Source organism: Notolepis coatsorum, assembly GCF_963971535.1.
Source record: "Notolepis coatsorum genome assembly, chromosome: 1".
In the NCBI taxonomy this organism is placed as follows: Eukaryota; Metazoa; Chordata; class Actinopteri; order Aulopiformes; family Paralepididae; genus Notolepis; species Notolepis coatsorum.
The window spans coordinates 304,590,260-304,617,538 of NC_140165.1; the positions used below are offsets into that span (position 1 = coordinate 304,590,260).

The following is a 27,279-nucleotide window of genomic DNA, read 5'->3' on the forward strand; positions in this document are numbered from 1 at the left end:
CAATTCAGCCATTGGGTGGGTGGCGCTGCTGAGCGGCCCTCACAGCGCGGCCGTCAGAGCGCGGCCCTGAGAGCGCCGCTGGCTCTGCGGCTCTGCAGCTGCTTGCTTCTCTGCGGCAATGATACACAAACGCCCCCTGGTGGAGAGAATCGGTCGACCTATTTATTTGGACAAGAGTTACAGGCTCATCATATTTTCACGCTCTGCTCTCATAATGAAATTGGACACAGGTGGTTTTAGAGCATCGTTTATTTATTTTTATTACATGACAAATATATGGTTTTCCTTCGAGTCTCCGTTAGAGTATACATTATATGACAGACATTTAAAATTATAGTAAAAAAAAAAATAAGAAGAAGAAGATATTGGCTCGTTATATGATTTTAGGAGATGTCAGCGGCATCTTCTGTTTCTGTTCTTGTCCTTAATGACAATGTCACTCATTTTCATTAGGCTATCTCTCTCAATTACTCTGCAAAGAGAAACAATAAAACACTATATCAATGCAACGTCCCACAATTATCTGGCGTAAACTGCAAATGTCAACATCTTGAGATGGTTGTAAATAAAATGGTTTCCATTGCGGTGATATCACACAGGCCCGCCACGAACAGACTTCCCAAACTCCTCCAATAACAGTGTAACATCGTGTACATGTACAGGACACACCGTCCTCTCCACTGACTGACTGAGTCATCATCTTATTTTTCATACCAGTGCTTGTATTTCTATGCGTTTTTGTTCTTAGTTCTATTATTATTTTAATTTTATGTTTTAAATGTTCTTATATACTTTAGATACTATTGCTACTATGTATGTACGTATATGCGTTTATATTTCATGTACATATGCATATACATACCAACATAGGCGGCGCTTGGGCTTACGATCACGGAAGGCTGGGAAAGGCCCCCCCCCCCCCCCCCCCCCCCGCTAGCAGCTCGAAAAATTTGACCTTTTATTTTTGGTTGCACGCAAACTGTCCAGGTTCTGATTTCATATACACACACACTACTACTAGGCTATACTACAGCGAGCCCCACTCATTTATATATAGTGCAAATTAAGTGTTCAAATGAAGGCATCCAATAATATATTAACCATTGTCAGATAAATGCGACGTTTCGTCTTGGTGAGAAAGACCGTTTACAACTTGAATCACAAGTTGCAATGAAGTGAAAGTTTTTTGTAATTTAGATCTCATCATGCTTTGAAAACAATGTACATACAGTAGCTCTAAAAAGTTTCCACGATTTGATGAACTCTGACTCTCATCATGTCCTCTTAGAGCAAGCCCTTGTTTGCCAAGATAAAACAACATACAGCCTCAGGTGATCCGTAGTTGTGCCCAGGGGCAGCCCGGTGCAGCTTCTAATTTACTTTGTTTATGCCTTGGAAAAATACCGTATATCCATTTAGCTTTTAGAAATTTGACTCAAAATAGCGTGCTGGTGTTCGCTACAAAGCGATCGGCGGGCTGAAATTCAGAACACAGATGTTTGCTTTAGTTTACTCTGCCTGCGGGATCAGGATGATCATGTGAATGATGTCACTGTGATTGGCCTACATTATTTAACCTGAGCCTATGCGTGATTGGTTACTGCGTGTACCGGGAATGTTAAACGCTGCCACCGATTGACACCTTCGTCGTCGTTGACACCTCGGCCAGCCGACTGCAGCACAAGACACACACAATAGCCAGCAGCCTGCGCATATATTATATACATTTCAAGATTCCGAGCATAATATTCTAGGTAGGCATAGCCTCCCCTAGCCTTAATATACGCGCCGCCTATGCATACCAATTATTCGCTTGTTCTATCCTCCATCCATTTATCATCCATTGCAACACCACATGACACCCTGATGGGGGATTTCCTTTGATTTGCCCATTTGAGGCCCCCCTCCCCTACTGCTAGTTTTTATGGAGTTTTAAGTATTTCATAATTTTTTTTACTCAGGGACAGTGCACATTAATCAAAATCCTCAGTTTCCACATAGCTAATGAGCTAGTTTTCATCTGTAGTCCCTGCCTACCATGCATGTCTGGAGGAAACCCACGCAAACACGGGGAGAACATGCAAACTCCACACAGAAAGGCCCCCTGCTGGGGTTCGTACCCAGGACCTTCTTCCTGTGAGGCAGCCGTGCTAACCTGTGTTCCTTATCATCATTGGGGAAAGTCTGGGCGTGTTGCAAAATTGTGGATTTTATGGTGGTTTTTTGTTGTGGATCTATTGTGATATTTCTTCTTAATATGTGAAGCCCATGGGGGGGGGGCAATTCGTTGTGATTTCGGGCGATACAAATACATTTGATTTGACTGACTCACTGTAACGCTACCTCGCCCATCCTAGCCTGTGTGAGACACTTAAAGTCACCTCCTCCTGTCTATTCACCTCAATCATGTCATAGATCCAGCCTAGGAATTCAGCCACTTTGGTGTAAACCCCGGGGTGGTTGGGCTCCGCGCAGCCCGTCCCCCAGCTGACCACCCCCACCAGCCTCCACACGTTATCATCCTGGCACACCAGAGGACCTCCACTGTCTCCCTGGAGGGGGGGACAACAACAGACACAGCCCACTCTGCGGTCCATTACAGACGGCCATGTGAGAGCACTTATTCACAGTCTATATAGGGCTGGGTATCATTTGAAAAGGTTCTGATACCGGGTCCCAATACCTATACCTGGGATTCGATACCGATACAGAAACAATATCTTCTTTCGATACCTTATTTTGTTTATTTAGTTTATTTTGAGTTATGTGAGCCAATCAGAGGCGCTGTTACATTTTGGATGATTTTGGATTGTGGTTGAACAGAATAAATGTTTATTGGCTCACTGACAGTGACAAGATTAACTACTACTTAGGTATCGAAATGTTTCAGCATTTTTCGATCGATACCATAAAAGTATAACATTTTTGATACCCAGCCCTAATAGTGTACTATAACATCGTCATCGCAGACATCTTGGAAGGGATAGAACGGGTGAGTGTAATCAAATAGCAGGTGAGTGTAGTCAAAATAACAGGTGAGTGTAATCAAAATAACAGGTGAGTGTAATCAAAAGAACAGGTGACTGAGTGTAATCAAATAACAGGTGAGTGTAATCAAATAACAGGTGAGTGTAATCAAATAACAGGTGAGTGTAATCAAATAACGGGTGAGTGTAATCAAATAGCAGGTGAGTGTAGTCAAATAACAGGTGAGTGTACAGGTGAGTGTAATCAAATAGCAGGTGAGTGTAATCAAAATAACATGGGCCCTCATTCATCAACGTGGACTTTGACCTTGACCTACTTCCACACGTAAGCACGGAATTTAGAACTAGCGCACGCACAGGGAAGTCGGCATTCATCACACGTGCGTAAGCAGGCTCTACGCACACCTGTCATGATGAATCCCACCTTGGCCCTGCGCCGCAGCTCGTGCACGCTTTCACGTATTTGCATACCAAAACCGCCCCGACCAACCAAATATGGTCAGGCCCTCCCCTTCAAATACCATGAGGGAATCCCTGTGCGTGGAATGTTGGAGGATGGCAAAGCGAACGAAAAAGAGAAACTACACAGACACCGAGGTGGAGGTCCTCGTAACAGAGGTGGATAAATAAAAGGCGGATTTGTAAACGGTGATGTCAGATATCAACGGCTCCCTAAGACCATTGCTGCAATTCTGCCTGGACAGCTCAAAATACTAATAAAGACCGTTCGTTGACCACTGTTTGGCGTTGGTTGTGTTGTGTGTCATTATAACCGTGCTGTACAATATGAATGCCTTTATTTATTTATTAGTTGTGTTCGATTGGCTATATGATTTTTAGAGGCATCTATTTTGTTGTCGGCTAATAAAGACCGCGCTGGAATATGACTGCCTTTTCCCGTGTTGTTTGATTAATACCCACGGATTAAAGTTCTCCTCAATTCTATTCCAAATCGCGATGGATCTCCCGTCAATTTTCTACCTGCTGCATGATTTCTAGAGGCATACTACTACAATCTATTTTGATGTCAGTATTGGGTAGCCTATATAAACAATATAATACGAGAGCATATACAAGAACAATGAATCTCACTGCATGTATGATGTATCCTGCCTTTCAATACATGAACTTGAATTCCATCATATAGTCTGTCCACTATCTGCATGGTGTCATTGCAATGCGTTTTCTATTCTTTCTTGTACAGTAAAAAGGGGGAAGAACACTATATTCATATGACTTATTCTGCTTACAGCTTCGAAATTCCACTTGTTTCGTTTAACGTAAAGCCTTTTAAATATAATCAAAACGTTCCCGTGTTTCGGCGGTCTGTGCGCAAAATAATAACGAGTTGAGCTTTATGATTTATGATGAATTGAAAATGGGGGACCCTGATGTAAACAGGACGAAAGTTGGTCTGCATCCCCAATTAACAATTGTATGTACTGAGCTGTACTGTACTGTACCCATTCTGCAATCTGTTAATAAACTTTTCAATCAATCAATCAATCAATCAAGCTACGCGGAGCGCAGTCAGTCAGTAGCCTACACCCCGTATATTCCGATAACGCTATATAAACCATGAATGAATGAATGAATGAGAACTTTATTAACAGATTGCAGAATGGGTACAGTACAGTACAGCTCAATACATACAATTGTTAAGGGGATGCAGACCAGAGAAAGACTTTCGTCTTGTTTACATCAGGGTCCCCCATTTTCAATTCATCGTAACATATATGACATGCTGCATTCATTCTGAGAGAAAGATCTATTATTCCAAATGCTATTTATAGGGTTTTGACCATAATTACACTAATATCGCTGTTTCACAATGAACTATGATGAATCACGGGGGTCATACAGAACACGCGCCAGTGACTTTATTTCCGCCTTGGAACTAATGCAGGACTGAGGAGTGCTTATGCGTAGTAACGATATTCTACCACTGGGAGCTAGGTACGCCAGGTCTGAAATGTGCGTAGATGTACGCACGAAGTCAAGTTCAAATCGAAATTGATGAATCCCACTCTTTGCTTAGAAATGATCGTACGCACGGGTTACGCACAGATCTGTGCGTAGAACACGTTGATGCATGAGGGCCCTCAGGTGAGTGTAATCAAATAACAGGTGAGTGTACAGGTGAGTGTAATCAAATAGCAGGTGAGTGTAATCAAAATAACAGGTGAGTGTAATCAAATAACAGGTGAGTGTACAGGTGAGTGTAATCAAATAGCAGGTGAGTGTAGTCAAAATAACAGCTGAGTGTAGTCAAAATAACAGCTGAGTGTAATCAAAATAACAGGTGAGTGTATTATAATCAAATTACAGGTGAGTGTAATATAACAGGCGAGTATAATCAAATAACAGGTGAATGTAATCAAATAACAGGTGAGTGTAATCAAAATAATTGAGTGATTATCATTAAATGACAACAGTGGCTGATGAGTAGGGTTGGGTACCGATCCCAAACTCTGTACTTTTAAGGGTACCGACCGAATTACATCGGTTACTCTGGGTACCGATTCACGCTAGATCAATCAGTACCATATTTCGGTACCTTTACATGTTTAGTGTAGTAAGAGTGTAATATAATAGACAAGAGGGAGCCTTTTCCACAAATATATATATTACTGTCTCTTGGGTCTTTGGAAAGACCAAACGAGGTCAGAGGAGTTTGATAATATTTACTGAGGATGGCCAGATAATGTTGATATTTAACCTTTTAAGCTGTAGCCCTATTTCACCTAAAGGTACATGCCTAAGTAAATGGAAGATTGCTCCACTTCTGCAAGGTCAATTTGCATGTTCTTGGTATCTAGGAACATCTAGGGACCTGGGGATATGTATTTCCAGTGTCCGAAATATTGTGTCTGTTACTAGGCTTGAGTAAACTAATGAAGAAAAGGAGAATATAAATTATGATTTATTTTTGCATCTGTGCCGGTGAATAACACCATGTTACAATTGTGCCGTAACCGAGGTCGCTCACTGAGCTCATTCACCACCTTATTGAGATCAAGTGTAAAAAAAATCTAAGCAAATGAATAAAGGGAAGATGATTAAACAGAAGGATTTGTAGATACAGTAATAAATGATAATCGATTTTAATTATGAATTCATATTTGACCTTGAACTTGACCTTATTATGGCCAAATCATACATCTATGGATAGGGAAAATGCTCCTCTTTCCAATGGCAGGGTTGAATCTGGATTTAGTCATTTCCTTGCGGTTTTACGATAATTAGCATTTTTTAGATAAATTCGTATTTCCGATAAATCGTATAAAACATTGGTAAAAATGAAAATATACACTTTGACTACTGTTTTTGATAGGGTTATGGTCTTTACTCTTGGTTACAAAAAAATAAATAAAAAAAAACATTAACCTCTTAACATCCAAGGGCCCACATGTGGACGATTCACGATGCCACTTTGCCGACCACTAATGGCTCGGGTGTGCATTTTCTTTTGTTTTATTTTTATTATAATTTTTTATCATTTTTACAGCTTTATTGGTCACGCAGGACCGACAGAGGAGAGGGCGAACGGGAGGAGAAGTGGGGAGGACATGCGACAAATAACGACGGAAGCTGGGATCGAACCCGGCCGCGTAGGTGCGCAAGGCACTATAGTATGCGCCACAAGGGTGCCCCGTGTGCATTTATTTTAATACAATATATAGATAGAATTAAAGCCATAATTGTTGCCTGTTGATTGCCCTTTCAGGTGACAAAATCCGTTCAGCGGTTCTCGAGTTACATGCCGATATGTGATGCGTGCCCCAAAGTACGCAAAAGTACACATTACCACCGCCGACTACCGGGGCTCTAGCTCCGTCAATCATTTGGCGATCTCGAAAATCTTTGCACAGGGTTGTAGCCAATGAGTGTGGCTTTCCAATGTTACCCCATGATATGATAATTGGTCGATTTATGATAAAGAAAAGCAGGGTCCCCCTATAGGCTTAACACATTTAAAAACAATACATGCTAAATAAATAACAATGTTGAAATTGAGAAGTTTGGAACCGAAAAAAAACGTACCATCGGGTACCGATACCGAATTCCAGTAACTGGTACCGGTACCAGTATCGTTTCAAATGTGAACCCATACCGATGAGCTGTGTTTATGACATTGTGCCATATCACTAGGGAAGAAGGTTTGATGCGTCATGAGAATAATAATCTGAATACATACCACACCTACTAAGATGCAAGCTATATGCCGTGTCAAAGGTTTGTTTGCGTGAGAAGCACACTCGGAAGCGGGTGAATCGACGGTAACTCTAGAACCCAACCCGACGAGGAACGTGCCGCGCGCTCAGGGGCGGACCTAGCACATTTGGCGCCCTAGGCGAGATTCACCACTGGGCCGCCCCCACTGGGCCCCCCCCCCCCCCCCCCCCCCCCACCCCAAAAAAAGATTTTTTTAAATTTTTTTGTAATTTTCTTTTTTTTTTGTATTCTTTTTTTTTATGGCTTTTGCCTCTTCATAGTTCTCTAATGTTAGTCTTTCTCTCCTCAACGCTCAATTCTATAAACACTTGACCGATACCCATCAATGCACAGCGCTCTAGCATGTTCTGACTGTGAACACCTAAAGCTGAGGCTCAGACCGACCGACCGTTTTAGATTTTTGGCTCATTTTCCCTTATGTTAGAATTTTTTTTATGTAAAAATAATGGTTGCAGATATAGAGGGGGGCGCCAAAACTGCACAGAAAAAAAAAAAAAAAAAAAAAAATGTTGCGCCCCCCTCTGGGTGGCGCTCTAGGCGACCGCCTATATCGCCTGTAGGAAGGTCCGCCCCCGCGCTCCACTGACCTGACACGCGTCCACCTTCCCCTCGGTGTATCCGGCGCACAGCATCCGTGGAGTGATCTCTCCGTTGTACATGCAGGAGCTGTTGCACTTCTTGGTGCTTATTAGCGGAACCGCGGCTTCCTTCAGAGTGTCGGGGATGTGAACTGAAAAGGAGAAAACAAAGGTGTTACAAACAAACACACACTGTTAACATTTACAGCTTTTACAGCCGGGGAGATTTAAATGCTTTGGACTGATTTTAAAGAAATTGCAGAGAGGGTACACCCATCATTTTCAAAGTTTTGCAGGCAGTGTACCCAGTGTACCCCGCCTAGACTACACTACTGGTTAAAGGGGTAGTTCAGATTTTTGGAACCCTAGCCATATTTCCCACCTACCAGTGATTGATTGATCGGTTGATCGATGTCGTCGATCGAGTCCTTCCTCGCACCAGCTCCGGATAGTTAGCCACAAAGTCAAACCAATGCAAAGTCAATGGGGCCGAGCTCCCGTCTGTACGAGCCGACTTGAGTCTCGCTGAAGTGTATTTGTGTTGCACTGTGTGCAGTAGACTAGATTCCCTCAGTGAGCCTCAGTCAGCTCGTACGGACGGGAGCGCGACGCCATCGACTTTGCATTGATTTGTGGACAAACTATCCGGAGCTACTGTAATGCGAGGAACAGCAGGGATTGCGCTGAAGAGGGTAAAGTAACTGGTAAAGTAACAGGACTCTAGAGTTCAAGAGAATCGCTCCAGCAGCCTACCGTCATCAGGCTGAGTGTAGCCCCAGCCGGAGATCCAACACTGGCTCCCTCCCGGGAGATCATAGTCATATTGAGGCAGGCACACGGGCCTAATGGTATCTATAAAAAAAAGAAAGAAAAAGCCATAATATGTTAATTTGCCATTTAAAACTTTGCCTCTAACAGAATGGCACCTTGATTGAGAGCGAGATGATCACAGTAATGATGTAAATCTCTCGGTGGTCTGAATACTTCGCAGTGACCTGAGAAGTTCAGCGGCGTCCTCAGCTTCATCAGGGCCACGTCGCTGTCGTGGCTCCGGTGGTTGTAGTTCTTGTTGTAGATGATCTTCTCCACCGCGTGCCCGGTGTACTGCGCCATCTTGGCCGTGCTGCGGGTCACCACGCCGGCGTACACCACCCAGCTGGAGACCTGCGGGAGCCTGTAGCTGGGGACCAGTCAGATCACCACGGTGACGGGTCAGTTACCACGGTGATGAGTCAGATTACCACGGTGACGAGTCAGATAACACAGTGATGAGTCAGATAACACGGTGATGAGAGAGAGAGAGAACCACGGTGATGAGAGAGAGAGAACCACGGTGATGAGAGAGAAAGAACCACGGTGATGAGAGAGAGAGAACCATGGTGAAGAGAGAGAGAACCACGGTGACGAGAGAGAGAGAACCACGGTGATGAGAGAGAGAGAGAACCACGGTGATGAGAGAGAGAACCACGGTGACGAGAGAGAGAGAACCACGGTGACGAGAGAGAGAGAACCACGGTGACGAGAGAGAGAGAGAACCACGGTGACGAGAGAGAGAACCACAGTGATGAGAGAGAGAGAACCACAGTGACGAGAGAGAGAGAACCACGGTGACGAGAGAGAGAGAACCACGGTGAGGAGAGAGAGAACCACAGTGATGAGAGAGAGAACCACGGTGACGAGAGAGAGAACCACGGTGATGAGAGAGAGAGAACCACGGTGAGGAGAGAGAGAACCACGGTGACGAGAGAGAGAGAACCACGGTGAGGAGAGAGAGAACCACAGTGATGAGAGAGAGAGAACCACGGTGACGAGAGAGCGAACCACGGTGACGAGAGAGAGAGAACCACGGTGATGAGAGAGAGAGAACCACGGTGACGAGAGAGAGAGAGAACCACGGTGACGAGAGAGAGAACCACGGTGACGAGAGAGAGAGAACCACGGTGACGAGAGAGAGAGAACCACGGTGACGAGAGAGAGAGAACCACGGTGACGAGAGAGAGAACCACGGTGACGAGAGAGAGAGAACCACAGTGACGAGAGAGAGAGAACCACGGTGATGAGAGAGAGAGAGAACCACGGTGACGAGAGAGAGAGAGAACCACGGTGACGAGAGAGAGAGAACCACGGTGATGAGAGAGAGAACCACGGTGACGAGAGAGAGAGAGAACCACGGTGACGAGAGAGAGAACCACGGTGACGAGAGAGAACCACGGTGACGAGAGAGAGAACCACGGTGACGAGAGAGAGAACCACGGTGATGAGAGAGAGAACCACGGTGACGAGAGAGAGAACCACGGTGATGAGAGAGAGAGAACCACGGTGACGAGAGAGAGAACCACGGTGACGAGAGAGAGAACCACGGTGTCGAGAGAGAGAACCACGGTGACAAGAGAGAGAGAACCACGGTGACGAGAGAGAGAACCACGGTGACGAGAGAGAGAGAACCACGTGATGAGAGAGAGAGAACCACGGTGACGAGAGAGAACCACGGTGACGAGAGAGAGAACCACGGTGACGAGAGAGAGAGAGAACCACGGTGACGAGAGAGAGAACCACGGTGACGAGAGAGAGAGAACCACGGTGACGAGAGAGAGAGAACCACGGTGACGAGAGAGAGAACCACGGTGACGAGAGAGAGAGAACCACGGTGACGAGAGAGAGAACCACGGTGACGAGAGAGAGAGAACCACGGTGATGAGAGAGAGAACCACGGTGACGAGAGAGAGAACCACGGTGACGAGAGAGAGAGAACCACGGTGATGAGAGAGAGAACCACGGTGACGAGAGAGAGAGAACCACGTGACGAGAGAGAGAACCACGGTGACGAGAGAGAGAGAGAACCACGGTGATGAGAGAACCATGGTGACGAGAGAGAGAGAACCACGGTGACGAGAGAGAGAGAACCACGGTGATGAGAGAGAGAGAACCACGGTGATGAGAGAGAGAACCACGGTGACGAGAGAGAACCACGGTGACGAGAGAGAGAACCACGGTGACGAGAGAGAGAACCACGGTGATGAGAGAGAGAACCACGGTGATGAGAGAGAGAACCACGGTGACGAGAGAGAGAACCACGGTGACGAGAGAGAGAACCACGGTGACGAGAGAGAGAACCACGGTGACGAGAGAGAGAGAACCACGGTGACGAGAGAGAGAGAGAACCACGGTGACGAGAGAGAGAGAACCACGGTGACGAGAGAGAGAGAACCACGGTGACGAGAGAGAGAACCACGGAGACGAGAGAGAGAGAACCAGGTGATGAGAGAGAGAACCACGGTGATGAGAGAGAGAACCACGGTGACGAGAGAGAGAACCACGGTGACGAGAGAGAGAACCACAGTGACGAGAGAGAGAGAACCACGGTGACGAGAGAGAGAACCACGGTGACGAGAGAGAGAACCACGGAGAGAGAGAGAGAACCACGGTGACGAGAGAGAGAGAACCACGGTGACGAGAGAGAGAACCACGGTGACGAGAGAGAGAGAACCACGGTGACGAGAGAGAGAACCACGGTGACGAGAGAGAGAACCACGGTGACGAGAGAGAGAACCACGGTGACGAGAGAGAGAACCACGGTGACGAGAGAGAGAACCACGGTGATGAGAGAGAGAGAACCACGGTGACGAGAGAGAGAACCACGGTGATGAGAGAGAGAGAACCACGGTGACGAGAGAGAGAGAACCACGGTGACGAGAGAGAGAGAGAACCACGGTGACGAGAGAGAACCACGGTGACGAGAGAGAGAGAACCACGGTGACGAGAGAGAGAGAACCACGGTGACGAGAGAGAGAACCACGGTGAGGAGAGAGAGAGAGAACCACGGTGATGAGAGAGAGAACCACGGTGACGAGAGAGAGAGAACCACGGTGATGAGAGAGAGAACCACGGTGACGAGAGAGAACCACGGTGACGAGAGAGAACCACGGTGACGAGAGAGAGAGAACCACGGTGACGAGAGAGAGAACCACGGTGACGAGAGAGAGAGAACCACGGTGACGAGAGAGAGAACCACGGTGACGAGAGAGAGAGAACCACGGTGATGAGAGAGAGAGAACCACGGTGATGAGAGAGAGAGAACCACGGTGAGGAGAGAGAGAGAACCACAGTGACGAGAGAGAGAACCACGGTGACGAGAGAGAGAGAACCACGGTGATGAGAGAGAGAGAACCACGGTGACGAGAGAGAGAGAACCACAGTGACGAGAGAGAGAACCACGGTGACGAGAGAGAGAGAACCACGGTGACGAGAGAGAGAACCACGGTGACGAGAGAGAGAGAACCACAGTGATGAGAGAGAGAGAACCACGGTGATGAGAGAGAGAGAACCACGGTGAGGAGAGAGAGAGAGAGAACCACGGTGACGAGAGAGAACCACGGTGACGAGAGAGAGAGAACCACGGTGATGAGAGAGAGAGAACCACGGAGAGAGAGAGAACCACGGTGAGGAGAGAGAGAGAGAGAACCACGGTGACGAGAGAGAGAGAGAGAACCACGGTGACGAGAGAGAGAACCACGGTGATGAGAGAGAGAGAACCACGGTGAGGAGAGAGAGAACCACGGTGACGAGAGAGAGAGAACCACGGTGATGAGAGAGAGAGAACCACGGTGAGGAGAGAGAGAACCACGGTGACGAGAGAGAGAGAACCACGGTGACGAGAGAGAGAACCACGGTGACGAGAGAGAGAACCACGGTGATGAGAGAGAGAGAACCACGGTGATGAGAGAGAGAACCACGGTGATGAGAGAGAGAACCACGGTGACGAGAGAGAGAACCACAGTGACGAGAGAGAGAGAACCACGGTGACGAGAGAGAGAGAACCACGGTGACGAGAGAGAGAACCACGGTGATGAGAGAGAGAGAACCACGGTGACGAGAGAGAGAACCACGGTGACGAGAGAGAGAGAACCACGGTGACAAGAGAGAGAACCACGGTGACGAGAGAGAGAGAACCACGGTGACAAGAGAGAGAACCACGGTGATGAGAGAGAGAGAACCACGGTGACAAGAGAGAGAACCACGGTGACGAGAGAGAGAACCACGGTGACGAGAGAGAGAGAACCACGGTGATGAGAGAGAGAACCACGGTGACGAGAGAGAGAGAACCACGGTGACGAGAGAGAGAGAACCACGGTGACGAGAGAGAGAGAACCACGGTGATGAGAGAGAGAGTAAGTAAGTAAGTAAGTATTTATAAAGCACCTTTCATACATGTCATGTAGCTCAAAGTGCTGTACACAAACATAGGCATATATAACGATAAAAGCAATAAAGTCGCAGTGATCAGTTAAGATCAATGTTTAAAAAAAAAAAAATAATAATAATAATAATAATAATAATAATAATAATAATAATAATAATAATAATAATAATAATAATAATAATAATAATAACGTAAAAATGAAAACAGTCATTTGCTGACCAGTTTGGGAGAACAGGTCCGCACAAACATGTCCGTTCAGTAGCAACCGGAAGTAGGAAATGCACTAAACCAATGCACTTGTACAGTAGGTAGCAATGTTAGCTCTTATAACGTTAGTGTAGTTACGTTTTTATTAGTGGTCAGAGTTGGGTCCATAGGGCTTATCCAAGCCCCATGGATCCATCAGTGGTCGCGTATTGTATGCGTATGTACCCGTTCCCTCATCTAAAGAGTTGGGTCCATAGGTGACGAGAGAGAGAGAACCACGGTGACGAGAGAGAGAACCACTGTATGAATAATCTCCAAAATGACAGATAACATGGTAGTGTATCACGATATCCGGTTCTAAAACGATACCACGGCAAAAACCTAAAACATCAGGACGTAATGGAATATACATATATATATTAGATGACAGAACATGAAAAATTATTTATACAATTATTTTTATTAATAGAATAACGGAAAATATTTTGAACGTATGCTGTCAAAAGAATATATATATATATATATATATATTATGTTACAGCTGCTGAGCTATATAGCTAATCTCCGTCTGGCTACTTAAAATCAGCTGACACTGTTGACCTGCCCACTACGCAAATCTTGCACACACACACACACACACACACACACACACACACACACACACACACACACACACACACACACACACACACCCTACTCCAATCACTCAACTCTATTATCCATTATTCTAAAAGTATCGATATTAATAACATGCAGTAAAATACAAGACAGTATTTTTAACGGCTGGATACGGCGATACTGTTCTAGTATCCGTGTATCGTGCAACAACCCTATAACAACGGAGTCGATGACCTCTCTCTTACAAAACCACAGATTCCGGGGTTAAGGTCAACAAAGGGGGTCTCTTACTTGTGCACACAGTGGGCAGCCGTGACCACCCATTGGCTGGTGATGATGGAGCCCCCGCAGGTGTGTCTGTTGCTGTAGTAGAGGCTGACCTGCCAGGGCCACCTCCCCAGGGTGGCCTCCACCCCCCCGATGATCCTGGGCAGCTTGGCCCGCGTTCCACACTCTGCACCCACACAAGTCAAGTCAAGAGTCAAGTCAAGAGTTTTAATTGTCACGGCATACAGGTATACAATGAAATGCGGGTGGTCTTGCCCGCAACGATGTGCAATACAGTAGTACATATAATAGAATCAAAAAATTTAAAAACAACATTGTGCAGTAAACAGGTAACAGGTAACATGGAGTGACATCTCGGTATCTGTACATAGTTATTTACAGAGCATATGGGACATGCTAGTTAGCTTTGGTAGTGCAATACACTGTTCCTGTTATTCTAATTTAAAGTGTCCTTTCCTTTGGCCATAAGTGTGCGTGTGTGCGACATGAGTGTGTGCCCGTTCATGTTAAAGTGTTAAGTGGCTGCTCGTGTGTTTGCGTGCACAGCGTGCGTGTCGTGTGTGTGTTCATGTGTGCTTGTGTGTGGATAGTTCAATGTTCTGAGCACTCAATGTTCATTGTTCATGGCTCTGATGGCCATACATTGCGTACACAATGTACACAATGTACACACCGCACACACCGCACACACCGTACACAACGTACACACAAACAGACGGGAATTGACTGGCACAGTAAGTCACAGCATCATAATAGAACTCCTTCATTGATTCTATTCATCATTATGATATAATATGTATTATATCAAACGGGAGAAAGACTGTCTGGTTTTAAACTGTGTGCGTATCAAACAGGAACCACTGCACTATTTTACTCTCTATTCTATTGTATTGCACCGTCTATTCTATCTTACTCTCTCTTCTATTACTGTCTATTTTTAAATTGTCAGTGATAATCAAACCGTAAACAAAGAGGCCTATTGAGATGTTAGATCCTAATGTGAAATATCTGCACTTTATGCATTGCTCTTGCTCTGTAAATTGTGTGTGCTCATTCTATGCCTGTCTTTTTTTATCGCTGTGAAGCACTTTGAGCTGCAATTCTTGTATGAAAGGTGCTATACAAATAATGTGTATTATTATTATTGGTCACTAATGTGTAGCGTCTTCCTGATGATCTTTTTTAGATGATTGGGGCTTTAACGTTATAGCAATTAATAAGGCAGTGTTAGAAAGCAAAAGTTATGTTGAAACAACTTACCAAAACATTTTAACGCTATAACCTTCCCTGTGGCGCAGCTCCCCCTAAATGAAAATAAATGAGGTAGTTGACCATGCGTGGTTAATGTGTTATCAGCCATAGCTTTCATAATCATTATGCCCTCTGACAAGAGTAGGCTGTCCAGAGACAAATTGCCTTACCTGAACTGCCATAAATTCTCCAGGCTGCTCTTGTATTCCGAGGTAATCTGTATGAAGCCGTCAGTATAGTTTGGCCCGATATCCGTTAGATTCACTCCCTTGTGCTTAGTCAATCTGGAAAGAGAACATATTAAAAGGCAAATAAGAAGAGTCGGTATTGAATAATTCTATAATAAATATATAATAATAATAATAATAATGCCTGACAGTATAGGGGTAGGGGGAAATCGATACAGTGATATATCACAATATTATGCCAAGTATCGATTATAAAAAAAAGGATTATTATAATATATTATATATTGTGTTTTTGCTTGACAATCCCATTTTGTTGCAATACAAATTATTGGAGTGAGGTGAGCAGACTGAACACCTTATCTTACTAGATGTTTTCCATTTGGGGACATCGTTTGCAGTTGAAAAGGTAATAAAGTGCGATATAAGATAAGATATTCCATTATTGATCCCCTTGGGGAAATTCAGGCACCATAGCAGCATGGGGAGGGCGAGGGGAGGTACAGGTAGTAAGAACAAGCAGTGTAAACAATATAACAAATCAATATAATGAACTAACTAACTAACTGAAATATACAGTATTCACATAAGGTGCAGTATGCATAAGGTTGATTTGATTTGATTTGATATTTTTTATTTTCGTGTCTTACATACAGATGTATGCCCAGCCCATATGGGCTTACAAGACACATAACAATAAGTATATAATAATATACTTTACCAATTACTTAACAAATTACCTATTACCAAATAAGGTAGTATTATTGTCCTTTTTAGGTTCCTAGTAGTTGTAGTTGGATGTCTGGCAGCAATCCCTGCCCACTGTTGTGGAGCCTGATGGCCGCTGGAATGAAGGACTGGCCGAGGCGGTTAGTTGAGTGTCGGGGGGGTATGAGTCTGTGACTGAACGTGCTTCTCATCTTATGACTAGCTCATCGTAGAGGGGGTGGGATATATCGCAATATTACAGTATCGAGACTCTAATATCACGGGGCCTCTGGTGATTCCCACCCCGACAGGACAGGGCGCGAAGAAGCAAGATTACAACATGTGTAATTTTACAGTTCTTCAAACACGCCGCCATCAACTGTGGCCAAATTGAACTCGAGAGGGTAACTGTGTGTTAGTTAGTATAAGGGCTGTTTGGGTTCTCCGTCAGTGCGAGGCGCTGACAGCTGTCTTGTCATCAAGAGCTGACCCACCTCAGGTAGCCCAGCTGGCGGCAGACCAGGGTCCCCAGGGAGGAGTTCCATCTCTCGTAGCACACCGGCAGCCAGGTGGCGGCCTTCTCCAGCTGGATCTCCAGGAGGGAGTTCTCTGGGCTGATTCTGTAAAACACTGAACCTGATTGATTGAAAACCCCTCCAGAGACGAGCTCAATAAACAAGCAAAGAAACCTCGCCTCTCGTTTTGAGAGGGAGCTGCGTCGTAGACGCGGCTGGTGACTATACGCTAACATAGTTCACTCAGAAACAGATCGTTACGTGTGATATTGTGTGATGTCGGTCGACACTTTTCTATAGACCAGGGACCAGGGCGCTGGAAGTCGCAGTGATTTGATGAATACAAATAGTAATTATTCCACTTTACCATTTCCACTCTATTCAAATGTTAGCCACAGTTCAGAGCACATAATTACAGAGTGTTCTATTACGCTCTTTTGTTAGTGATAACGAGGCAGACGAGTACGTGACAAAAGAGAGGGCAACGTACATAACACAGACCTTTCCTGGGGTCACCGGCGGAGATGTCCTCGGTCACGTTGCAGAAAGACGTCTCCTTGGTCTCCCCCAGCCCCGTGGGGCTCTGCGACGAGGACGGCCTTAGCAGGAGTCTAACTGCGTGTGGAGAAGACTTGATTACACGGGAGGTTAATCAGCCCTTAATGCCCTGGCAGGCGTGAGAGATCCATTAAAAACCACACGAGACAATCAGACCCGGGAGCATCAAGAGCTACCACGCTACCAAAGTGTTAACCCTTTCACTGCGACAATACAGAAGGTTAACCCTTTCACTGCCCCGCGACAAAGTGTTAACCCTTTCACTACCACACGACATAAGGTTAACCCTTTCACTACCACACTACCAAATGGTTAACCCTTTCACTGCGACAATACGGCAGGTTAACCCTTTCACTGCCCCACGACAAAGCGTTAACCCTTTCACCACCACACGACATCAGGTTAACCCTTTCACTACCACACGACCAAATGGTTAACCCTTTCACTACCACACTACCAAATGGTTAACCCTTTCACTGTGACAATACAGAAGGTTAACCCTTTCACTGCCCCACGTCGACAAAGTGTTAACCCTTTCACCACCGCACGACATAAGGTTAACCCTTTCACTACCACGCTACCAAATGGTTAACCCTTTCACTGCGACAATACAGAAGGTTAACCCTGTCACTGCCCCACGTCGACAAAGCGTTAACCCTTTCACTACCGCACGACATTAAGGTTAACCCTTTCACTACCACACTACCAAATGGTTAACCCTTTCACTGCGACAATACGGCAGGTTAACCCTTTCACTGCCCCACGTCGACAAAGCGTTAACCCTTTCACTACCACACGACAAAGCGTTAACCCTTTCACTACCACACTACCAACTGGTTAACCCTTTCACTGCGACAATACGGCAGGTTAACCCTTTCACTGCCCCACGTCGACAAAGCGTTAACCCTTTCACCACCACACGACATCAGGTTAACCCCTTTCACTACCAACCGTCTGCAGTGTGGTATAGTGAAAGGGATAACCTTCTGTATAGTGTGGTAGTAGTGAGAGGGTTAAGAATACGGCGTGGGACAAGCCAAGCCGCGCAGCCAGGTACAGAAATGGTACAATACCGTTAAACCGCTCTAGGTGATTCTTTTATTAGCAGAGTATCTTACCTAGGAACCAGACACCCACCGCCAAGCCTCCCAGGAGTCCCAGAGCACACACTGCTGCGAGCAGCCTCACCAACCTAAGGGCTGGTAGTCACCACAGTAGAAACTACAATGGACCTGTCTCAAAACCCTGCCCCTTTTCTTGATCCTCCAATCACAACTGTCGCTTACCTCGGACAAACTTGGTTTGTCCGAGGTAAGCGACAGTTGTGATTGGAGGATCAAGAAAAGGGGCAGGGTTTGAGACAGGTCAATTAACTCAATCTTGAGTCCAGAATGATAGGGCTGTGGAGAATGTTAAAAATGTCAGCCGAGACACATGCATTGACACACAGAGAGATGATGATGATGATAATAAAGAGGCCGCACTGGAATATATATATTATGCCACAAGAGTCCACTGAGCATTCACACGTGGCTGAGCGTGATGAGAGCATGTCTTTAACCATTTCACTACACCACACTACCAAAGGGTTATACTTATATAACCCTTTCACTGCGACAATACAGAAGGTTAACCCTTTCACTCTCACACGACAAAGGGTTAACCCTTTCACAACCGCACTACAGAAGGTTAACCCTTTCACTACGGTTAACCGCCGTCTGTAGTGTGGTAGTGAACGGTTAACCGTCTGTAGTGCGGTAGTGAAAGGGATAACGTGGGAATGCTGGACGACAGATATGACCCGACGACCGGCAGGTCTGTAATGACATGTTTGTAAGAGTGCACCGCCGGTAACCCCCCCCCCCCCGTGAAGGATTGACACACCGCGGAGAGGGTAATAGGTTGATAAAGTGTGTGAAGTCATCTTTGGCCTTGGCATTGTGACAGGCGGTATTGTGCGTTTCTGAATAGCTATAGTGATAGGTTGCCGCTATAGCCTCGGTGTGTGTATTAATAAGGTGAGATTCCTGTGAGTGCCTGTGGTTTGAGACCCATTAGGCGGAGCACTATAAGGGGCTTACCGTGTTTTGTGGAATGAATTCCTTTTAACCAAGCGTGGCAGCCCTGGACTCCCCGCACCCCTCCCACTCCTCCTCCTGCAGTCTTCTCAGAGTGGACAGCCACGGGGTTCTCGATCACTGATAACGTGTCTCCATCGAGACTCTGTAATCGGGTACAACACAGGGGGTACGTCAGATCTCATTCTCTTTATATGTTTCTATTGATGACGTTTTGGTGAAAACGTCTTCGAGAAAACTAGAAAAATAATTGCGCCATCTGTTCCTCGACCAGTCTGTTAAGACTTGAGCAGGAGTATTTTAAACCCTGATGTCACGCGTGATTAAGCAGGGCAGGTGCGTGGATGTGCAGCTGTGGAAGCGTGCGCGTCACACATGTCTGCAGGTGTGTGAGGCGCTTGCATGCCGTCTTGAGTCCACATGAGTCATAATAATAACGCTTTGTATGCTCCTGCCACTCAGACACCAGTGTGTCTCTCGTCACTTTGAAATCCGTTTGCCCCGAGCGACCTTTCCAAGGAGCACTTGTTTGTTGCCACAAATGATACTCGGAGTAGCCTATTGCAGTAGTAGTAGGCTAATTATAATAGAGCTCTCTTTAAGAAAATGCCATATGGAATTGACATTATACATTTGCAAAATGCCCTCAAACCATCTGGTATCTTGTTGGCCTGAGTGCCGGAGGGAATATGTAATGCTCGTTTTCAGAATTAACAATCGCATAGAAAGAGGAATCAATTATGATTACACGTTAAGTACCACTGTGCACTGGAGAACGTGGCTGAAAGTAGACGGACCAGGTTTATTAACCTCACCCACGGCTCAACAACATGCACGGCACAGCACGGCCATGGCGCTCTGACATGTAAACACACCCGCCGCCCGGTATAGATGCAGAAGGGTGGGTGACAGCGAGCGTACACAGGTGCAGGTGAAAGTGACACTGACGGATCATGCATGCGAGGACGAGAGAGGTTGTAAAGTACACCGTTGTGAAGAGAGAGAGAGTCGGCGTCTGATGGCCACCTACCATGTTTTCCTTGTGCGTAGTCGGGAGGAGAGCTCTTCAGTGTTCATCTGTAGGCCTGGGCTGGAGGTAGAGATGTGATCCGCATGCAGCAGCTGGCCGGACCGTTTGCCATTTAACAGAATGCAACTCTGGATTTTCCCTTCACAAAGAGACAATGAGGTCAGCAGCGGTACAGAGAATGAGGCTGTTGTTTGTCCAAGGGGGGTCACGGGGCCTGGGGAGGTAGGCCCAACCAGGTCTTTGTCGGGGGAGGGAGGCGGGGGGGGGAGGAGGAGGACGACATCTCCAGAGATCCCCCCCCAGCCGGCCATGGATAGGACGGTGTGTTGCTAGGTAACACCTTCACCTGTGTCTTCACACGCGTCTCACCCAAGAACTTTATTAGCTGACAATTTCGTTGGTCGTGGAGCAAAGGTTATAATTGCAGATTGTTGAAAAGCCTCATATCATGTCAATCCCGGTCATTTGGAATCCAAAGGTATCGTCTCTCAACGGGGCAGTGGGGGGGGGGGGGGGGGGGGGGGGGACAAGAGGAACTCTGTTCTTGTCTGCTGTCCTGCATGGTGCTGACGGACAAGACTTACTCCTCTCTCCTCTCTGTCTGCAGTATGTCATTGATCTTTCTGTTCCAGATCACTCCCTTTAGAATATTTAATTTATTCATTTGTCTTGGATTTTTTTTAATTTCTTTTTGTAAAGTGCCATACGAATTAAGTTTATTATGATCATGATTGTGATGATGATGATGATGATGATGATGGTGATGATGATGCAAAAATAAGAAATTTAATTAAGTGAAAAGGTACTTCCCAAAAGATAGTAAAAATAAATACCTGAGATGATGATAATGATGATGACTTTTAATGCACATATTATGGACATTTTAACACTGCTATTGGAAAGTGACGGTGCTACTGTCATGTGCAGGTGTTATTATCAGTCCGGTAGCCACCTGGTCATAATAAAATATATGCATGTGAAAGAGAGGTGTAAATGATCAAACGGTATAATAACAGTAACACTCCGTGTCTGGAATTTTCTTTTCTCAAACTATCTGTCTGTGTGAAGAGAGTTGGCGTGGTGTATCACCGTGTCGAGAGTGGCTCTTCCAAATCAAATCAAATCAAATTTATTTGTAAGGCCAGACAACAAATGTTAATGTCTCCATGGGCCGGACACATCTTCTTTAAACAAGTCAAGAAGAAACATCGCAATAAATCAAGAACAAAACAAAAACACCATGAAGTCCAAAAAATGTAAAATAAATGAATGCAACACTCCCAGACATACCCCACGCAAAGGTAAGGAAAAACACACTAAAACCTAGCAATAGGAAAAAATGCACCACAGGCAATGTGGAGGAGAGAATCCTTAGAAGGGCTGTTCAAGGGGGGATCTCCCATCTTAGATGTCGGTGATAGTAGTGTTGCAATAAAACAGGCGAAACAGGAAACCTTAGAAGGGCTGTTCAAGGGGGGGATCTCCCATCTCAGATGTCGGTGATAGTAGTGTTGCAATAAAACAGGCGAAACAGTTGGTAAGCATGCACACATATGTGTAATGAAACACAGATAAGTGCATGCAATAGCAACTGAACATTTTGAAAGATTGAAAAATAGAGCTGATGGCGGATCTATTTGAGGCGTGGGGGGGCGGCACAGAGAGGGGGGTCGCATCCTCCCGGTCATCATCACGGGACGTCCACCCCTCCGGTCATCACCACGAGACAGCCACTGACAGGGAGACGGGACAGGCGTTAGACAGTTAGCGTGATTGTGATGGGCGGACATAGCAATAGATACATGTGGTAAGCATATTATGTGAATAGAATAGATATATGTAGTAAGCATATTATGTGAATAGAATAGAAGTACTTAACCCAGCAATGAACTCAACGTCTAAACCACGTTGACAGACCACGGACAGAAGACGGTAAGAAGCTGATCCATGGCCTCTGTGGTGCACGTAGAACAGTCACTGCCATCTTGGCCAAGACCCCGAGACATCCTTGATCAACACTACAAGACAACCACTCAGAGAGATGGGGGGGGGGGGGTTAGAGAGTTCCCTTGTTTGTGGGCTGAGATGGAGCAATAAATACATGTAGTGAGCATGGTGACAGTATAATCAAAGTATATAAGAAAATTGTGAAATGTATAGTAATAGATAGAACTAAGAACTACTGCAAGCGTATGTATACAGGATGAGATACAAGACAATGGCTCAGGGCCATATGCCCCGGGGGGCAGGAGAAACCACTCAGAATTGGTCAGGGCAGAGCAGGTAAGGTTCAGCGCTTCTGTTGTTCATCTGACCTGTGCAATGCGCTAGACTTTTTTTAGTTTATCTCAATGGGACTTCTTGGTTAAATAAAGATGAAATACGTAGGCCTAAATAAAACCGACAGAACGAGGTCAATGCCTCTTTTTTGTGAACTCTGTTTGAACTAATTCATTCATTAAAGGTGCACCATGTCGTTTTGTGAACGTCAGAGAAGTGAATAATTTCTAAGGTATATTTTCATAACTGAATAAACAAACTGTCCTCAGAGGAAAATGTGATCCCTGGAACACTGTTTGAAGCTAGAAAACCACCTGAAAAGTAATTTCACTGCTGTTGTTTACAAAAAGGCAGGGCTCGCAATTTAGTTAACTATCATATTATAGGCTTATGTTTTATTCACAGTGCCTAAAAAATACTTGGTTTTAATTTATGATCACATATGGCAGAAGAGCAAAACCTCTTGAAAAATCTTATTTAAAAAAAAAAAAAGTGTTTTCTCTTGCAGAATGCAATTTTTTAAGGATACCCAATACAATACATTGTTTTTGGACACTATTACTATATTATGTGTTAACTATACCGACCAGGTATTAGTGCCTCGCAAAGTGCACCTTTTTTATGCAGATAGGAGGTTTTGCTCTTCGGCCATTGACAAATCTAATCTATAAGATTTGAACAAATGAATCTAATCTTATGAATAATTCTAAGAATTACAGTAAATGTCTTTTGCAGGCTCTGCAAATAAATCCTCCTCCTCCGAAAACTGCATAGTGCACCTTTAAATTAATCATCCATTTTGAGTTAGCCGTTGGTGCCTTTGATTGATTTGAATGTGTATCTCCCGTATGGCCGGTATGGGCTCATTAGGCAGAGAGCAGGTGAAGGAGATAACCGCCAGGGATGAACATTCCACCCCGTCTGACTTACAAGGCTTTCGTCCCAGAAAAAGGCCCACATCTATTTGGCCCATCTAACCAGTGTCAGATGGAATGATTTCAAAGTCAAACTCGGCGTAATGAGCACAGCATTGGAACACTGGCACACAATCGCATGAGACAGAGAGGTAACTATTGGGCTGGAATTCAGAGTATTCAGACAGGGTTGATTTCCAAATGAATGATTGGTCGATATAATGTTAGCTTTGCCATTCGACGCTCCTTATCTGCAGAGGACAATGGAGAATCAAGGAGATTTGCTATTCCACTATGGCTAGAGGTCTCCCTCTTCTGGTGAAAGACGGTTACACCAATTTGTTTTCTGAGACAATACAGTTTGCTAAATATTTTTGTGCTATTTTGGGTAGAGACTCATAGTTTATGAAAAGCTATTCATTGAATTAAATTGATTCATTGAATTTATTTGCCAAAATTTAAATACAATATATCCACAGGCATATCACAGAAAATCCTCTTTGGACTGCATTTATATAGCGCTTTTATCCAAAGTGCTTTACAACTCATGTCTCACATTCACACACCGACGGCGAAAGCAACCATGCAAGGTGCCGACCTGCTCATCGGGAGCAGTTAGGGGTTAAGTGTCTTCATACGCTGCTGGGGAAAGATCCGGAATCAAACCGGTAACCTTTCAATTACCAGACTACTGCTCTACCTCCTGAGCCACTGTCGCCCCACATTACTTATTTCCATTGTGGTCCCAAAGGCGGGAAATTGTTATAAATACACAAACATGGTCGTCAGCATAGATTAAACATGACTTGCAATTCATTAGATTAGATTCAAATGTATTGTGATTATACAGCGCAGGTACAGAACGAAAATAAGTCTGGCATCCAGAGTGCAAATGTAACAGTGCAACAGCAACAATGTACAGGTGATTAAACTGGGTACAAAATACAAACGAGTACTACTGGGTGTAGTGCTAATCAGATGTATACAGAGTTGTAATAATAGTACAATGATACAGGTATAAAGACACTATGGTAGTAGTCATACTGGCCAGCAGCGTAACTAGTAAGAGTAGGATATGTGCAGATATAGATATAGTATAGCAGATATGTAAAAGGACTATGTGCATGTCAGGTACAGTCAGGTGTGGATAGATATATATGCGGTGAGAATAAATAATATATATATACAGCATTATTGTACATGCTATCATACAGAGCTATGGGTTATATGCAGGTGTATAAGTAGGTATATATAGGGGTTATATGCAGGTATATTCAGACAAATATGGATATATGCAGTAAATATAAAAATATAAATGTAAATATGCGGTATATACAGCACTGTATCATACAGGGTATATGGGTAGACTATAGTATGAGGTGGGTAGTTGTGATTTTTCTGAATGTAAATGCTCTTTCTACTGTACTTTGTCCAACAGCCATCTTTTAAGTCATTCAAAAGCTAATTTCTCAGGAACAGGTGCAGGACAGTGGAACAAACGGCCTATCATGTTATTCCATTAGGCAGTTTGTTCCACTCTGTATTGAGAAATGACCTTTTGCCTGGTTGTAAAAACGTCTAGAAATGGCCATTACCCACACTAGCCCTTGTATCATGACTACAGTATATGAAATAATGCCTGACTTGGCTGAAAAAGTACCTTGGACAAAGGCCATGAACAATCTTAAAAACCATAGGTTTTAACTGTACCGCCCTTATATGAACAGAACAGGGAGGCAGTTGGACTGATATAAGGTCTGGAGCTAAGCTTGAGGACGGCCCTCGTTCATTCTGTGACCTCTGAAGCCTATCCGTTGTTGCAGTGGTAGAAGAAGTAGTACACGGTTCCTTTACTTAAGTAAAAGTAGAAATACCCAGATAAATGAGTACTCCATTCTAATTTTACTTACCGTAAGTAAAAGTCCTCCATTAAAATTATACTTGAGTAAAAGTAGAGAAGTATTTTCTATTGAAGAAAGTATCTAAAGTAAAAGTATGCATTCTACATGACGTTTGTGTATTCCAGTGCTTGGGGGCGTTCAACCCTTGAACCATTGACCTCTAACAACGGTTATGTTTTTTTTTAATCTACTTTTTCTCCCCATTTTCTATTTCTTTTCCCATCCCAATTTCGTATTATCCAATTCTACCCTCCCCTGTCTCGAACGTTGTTAGACCATGCCTCCCACTGGTCGGCTGCAATGTGGACGAAGCCTTGCATCACGTGTCCCCTCCGGTACACGAGGAGGCAGCTGTTGCATTTTTTCACCTGTACAGCGCGATCTCTCAGCGGCGAGGAGTAACGCGTGGGAGGCTCACGCTGCCCCCGATACTTCCTGATTCTGCTGTACAGGCGCACCAAACGACCTGCAGTACTGTAGGTGTGCTGTCCACAACGTCCGATCCCCACCCAACGGCTTTCCCACCCCCTAACACTGCCAATTGTATAGTATGAACGACCAGCCAAGCCGGAAGCAACGCCGAGAGCTGGGCTCGAACCCAGCATCTCCTGCGTTAGTGGCGAGCGCCTTGCCCACTGCGCCACTTAGCCGCCCCTTAACAACGGTTATGTTAAAGTGGTATGTGGTCCAGTTATGCTGCTCTGATTATAGGTTATGTTAAAGTGGTATGTGGTCCAGTTATGCTGCTCTGATTATAGGTCATGTTAAAGTGGTATGTGGTCCAGTTATGCTGCTCTAATTACGTCCTCTTTAAATTGGCAGGATTCAAATGTGAAAGTATATAATCTTCATACATTCTTGCCATGTTTTCTATGCAAACATTTGTTTTCTTCAAAGTAACTAGTAACTGATGGTTTCAGATGAATGTAGTGGAGTAAAAAGTACAATATTTCCTTTGAAATGTAGTGGAGTAAAAGTAGAAGTTCCCTAAAATGAGAATACTCATGTAAAGTACAAGCAGCTCGAACTTGTTACAGTACTTGAGTAAAATACTTAAAATACCTTTTCGATGGGCGGTCAGGTGGCGTAGCGGAGATTGCGCTCGTCACCAATGCAAGAGGCTGCGGTCTTGACTCCCGGAGTCAGCATTGCTTGAGGCTTGGGCTGATCGCTATACTAACCCATTTGGCTGGGTTAGGGGGAGGGCAAGTCATGGGTGGGAATCTGGCGTAAAAGGATAAAAAATTTAAATTAAAAATACCTTTTTGATTACCCTGTGAGCCACATGTTCCCCTGTCACATGCTGGTCTATCTCCAAGGTATAGTAATGTATCTTCACAACATTACATGCGACTGAAAACCGTCTGAATTCCTTAGTTTGTGCTTAGATGCAAATAACATGCATTCTGTCTTGCCTAAATGCAATGACTTGCTAACACTGGAATGTTATTCTGTCATTACCCGAGGACACTTGAACGGCTTCTTTACTTTAGCCTGAAACCAATAAAGCAGAGTCATCCGCATATAACAACAAGCCGATTCGATAACATTAATGTGTAAAAGAAAAAGAAAAGATTGCAATGGCCCCAGAATTCTGCCTTGAGGGATACCAAAGGAAATCCCCTTCAGCTCAGGGAATGTAACTCCCACATCCCCTCTCTAAACCTTACTGGCAAGACATGAGGCCTTTTAAAAATTTTTTTTTTAACCTTTTTGACATTTTCTCCCATCCCCCAATCTTCCTG

General features: G+C 44.8%; 1 protein-coding gene across 1 annotated transcript; it reads right to left on the minus strand.

The window, feature by feature from the left end:
• Positions 1-463: 463 nt before the first annotated feature.
• Positions 464-27,052, minus strand: tmprss5 (transmembrane serine protease 5; the record flags this gene model as incomplete). Its single annotated transcript, XM_084310928.1, has 13 exons — positions 464-472; positions 2,400-2,552; positions 7,811-7,953; positions 8,555-8,653; positions 8,797-8,981; positions 14,118-14,280; positions 15,375-15,418; positions 15,536-15,649; positions 16,753-16,894; positions 17,275-17,388; positions 18,450-18,530; positions 19,413-19,554; positions 26,996-27,052. 13 exons carry the CDS (start codon positions 27,050-27,052, stop codon positions 464-466), a joined length of 1,446 nt encoding a protein of 481 aa, XP_084167054.1.
• Positions 27,053-27,279: the final 227 nt, after the last annotated feature.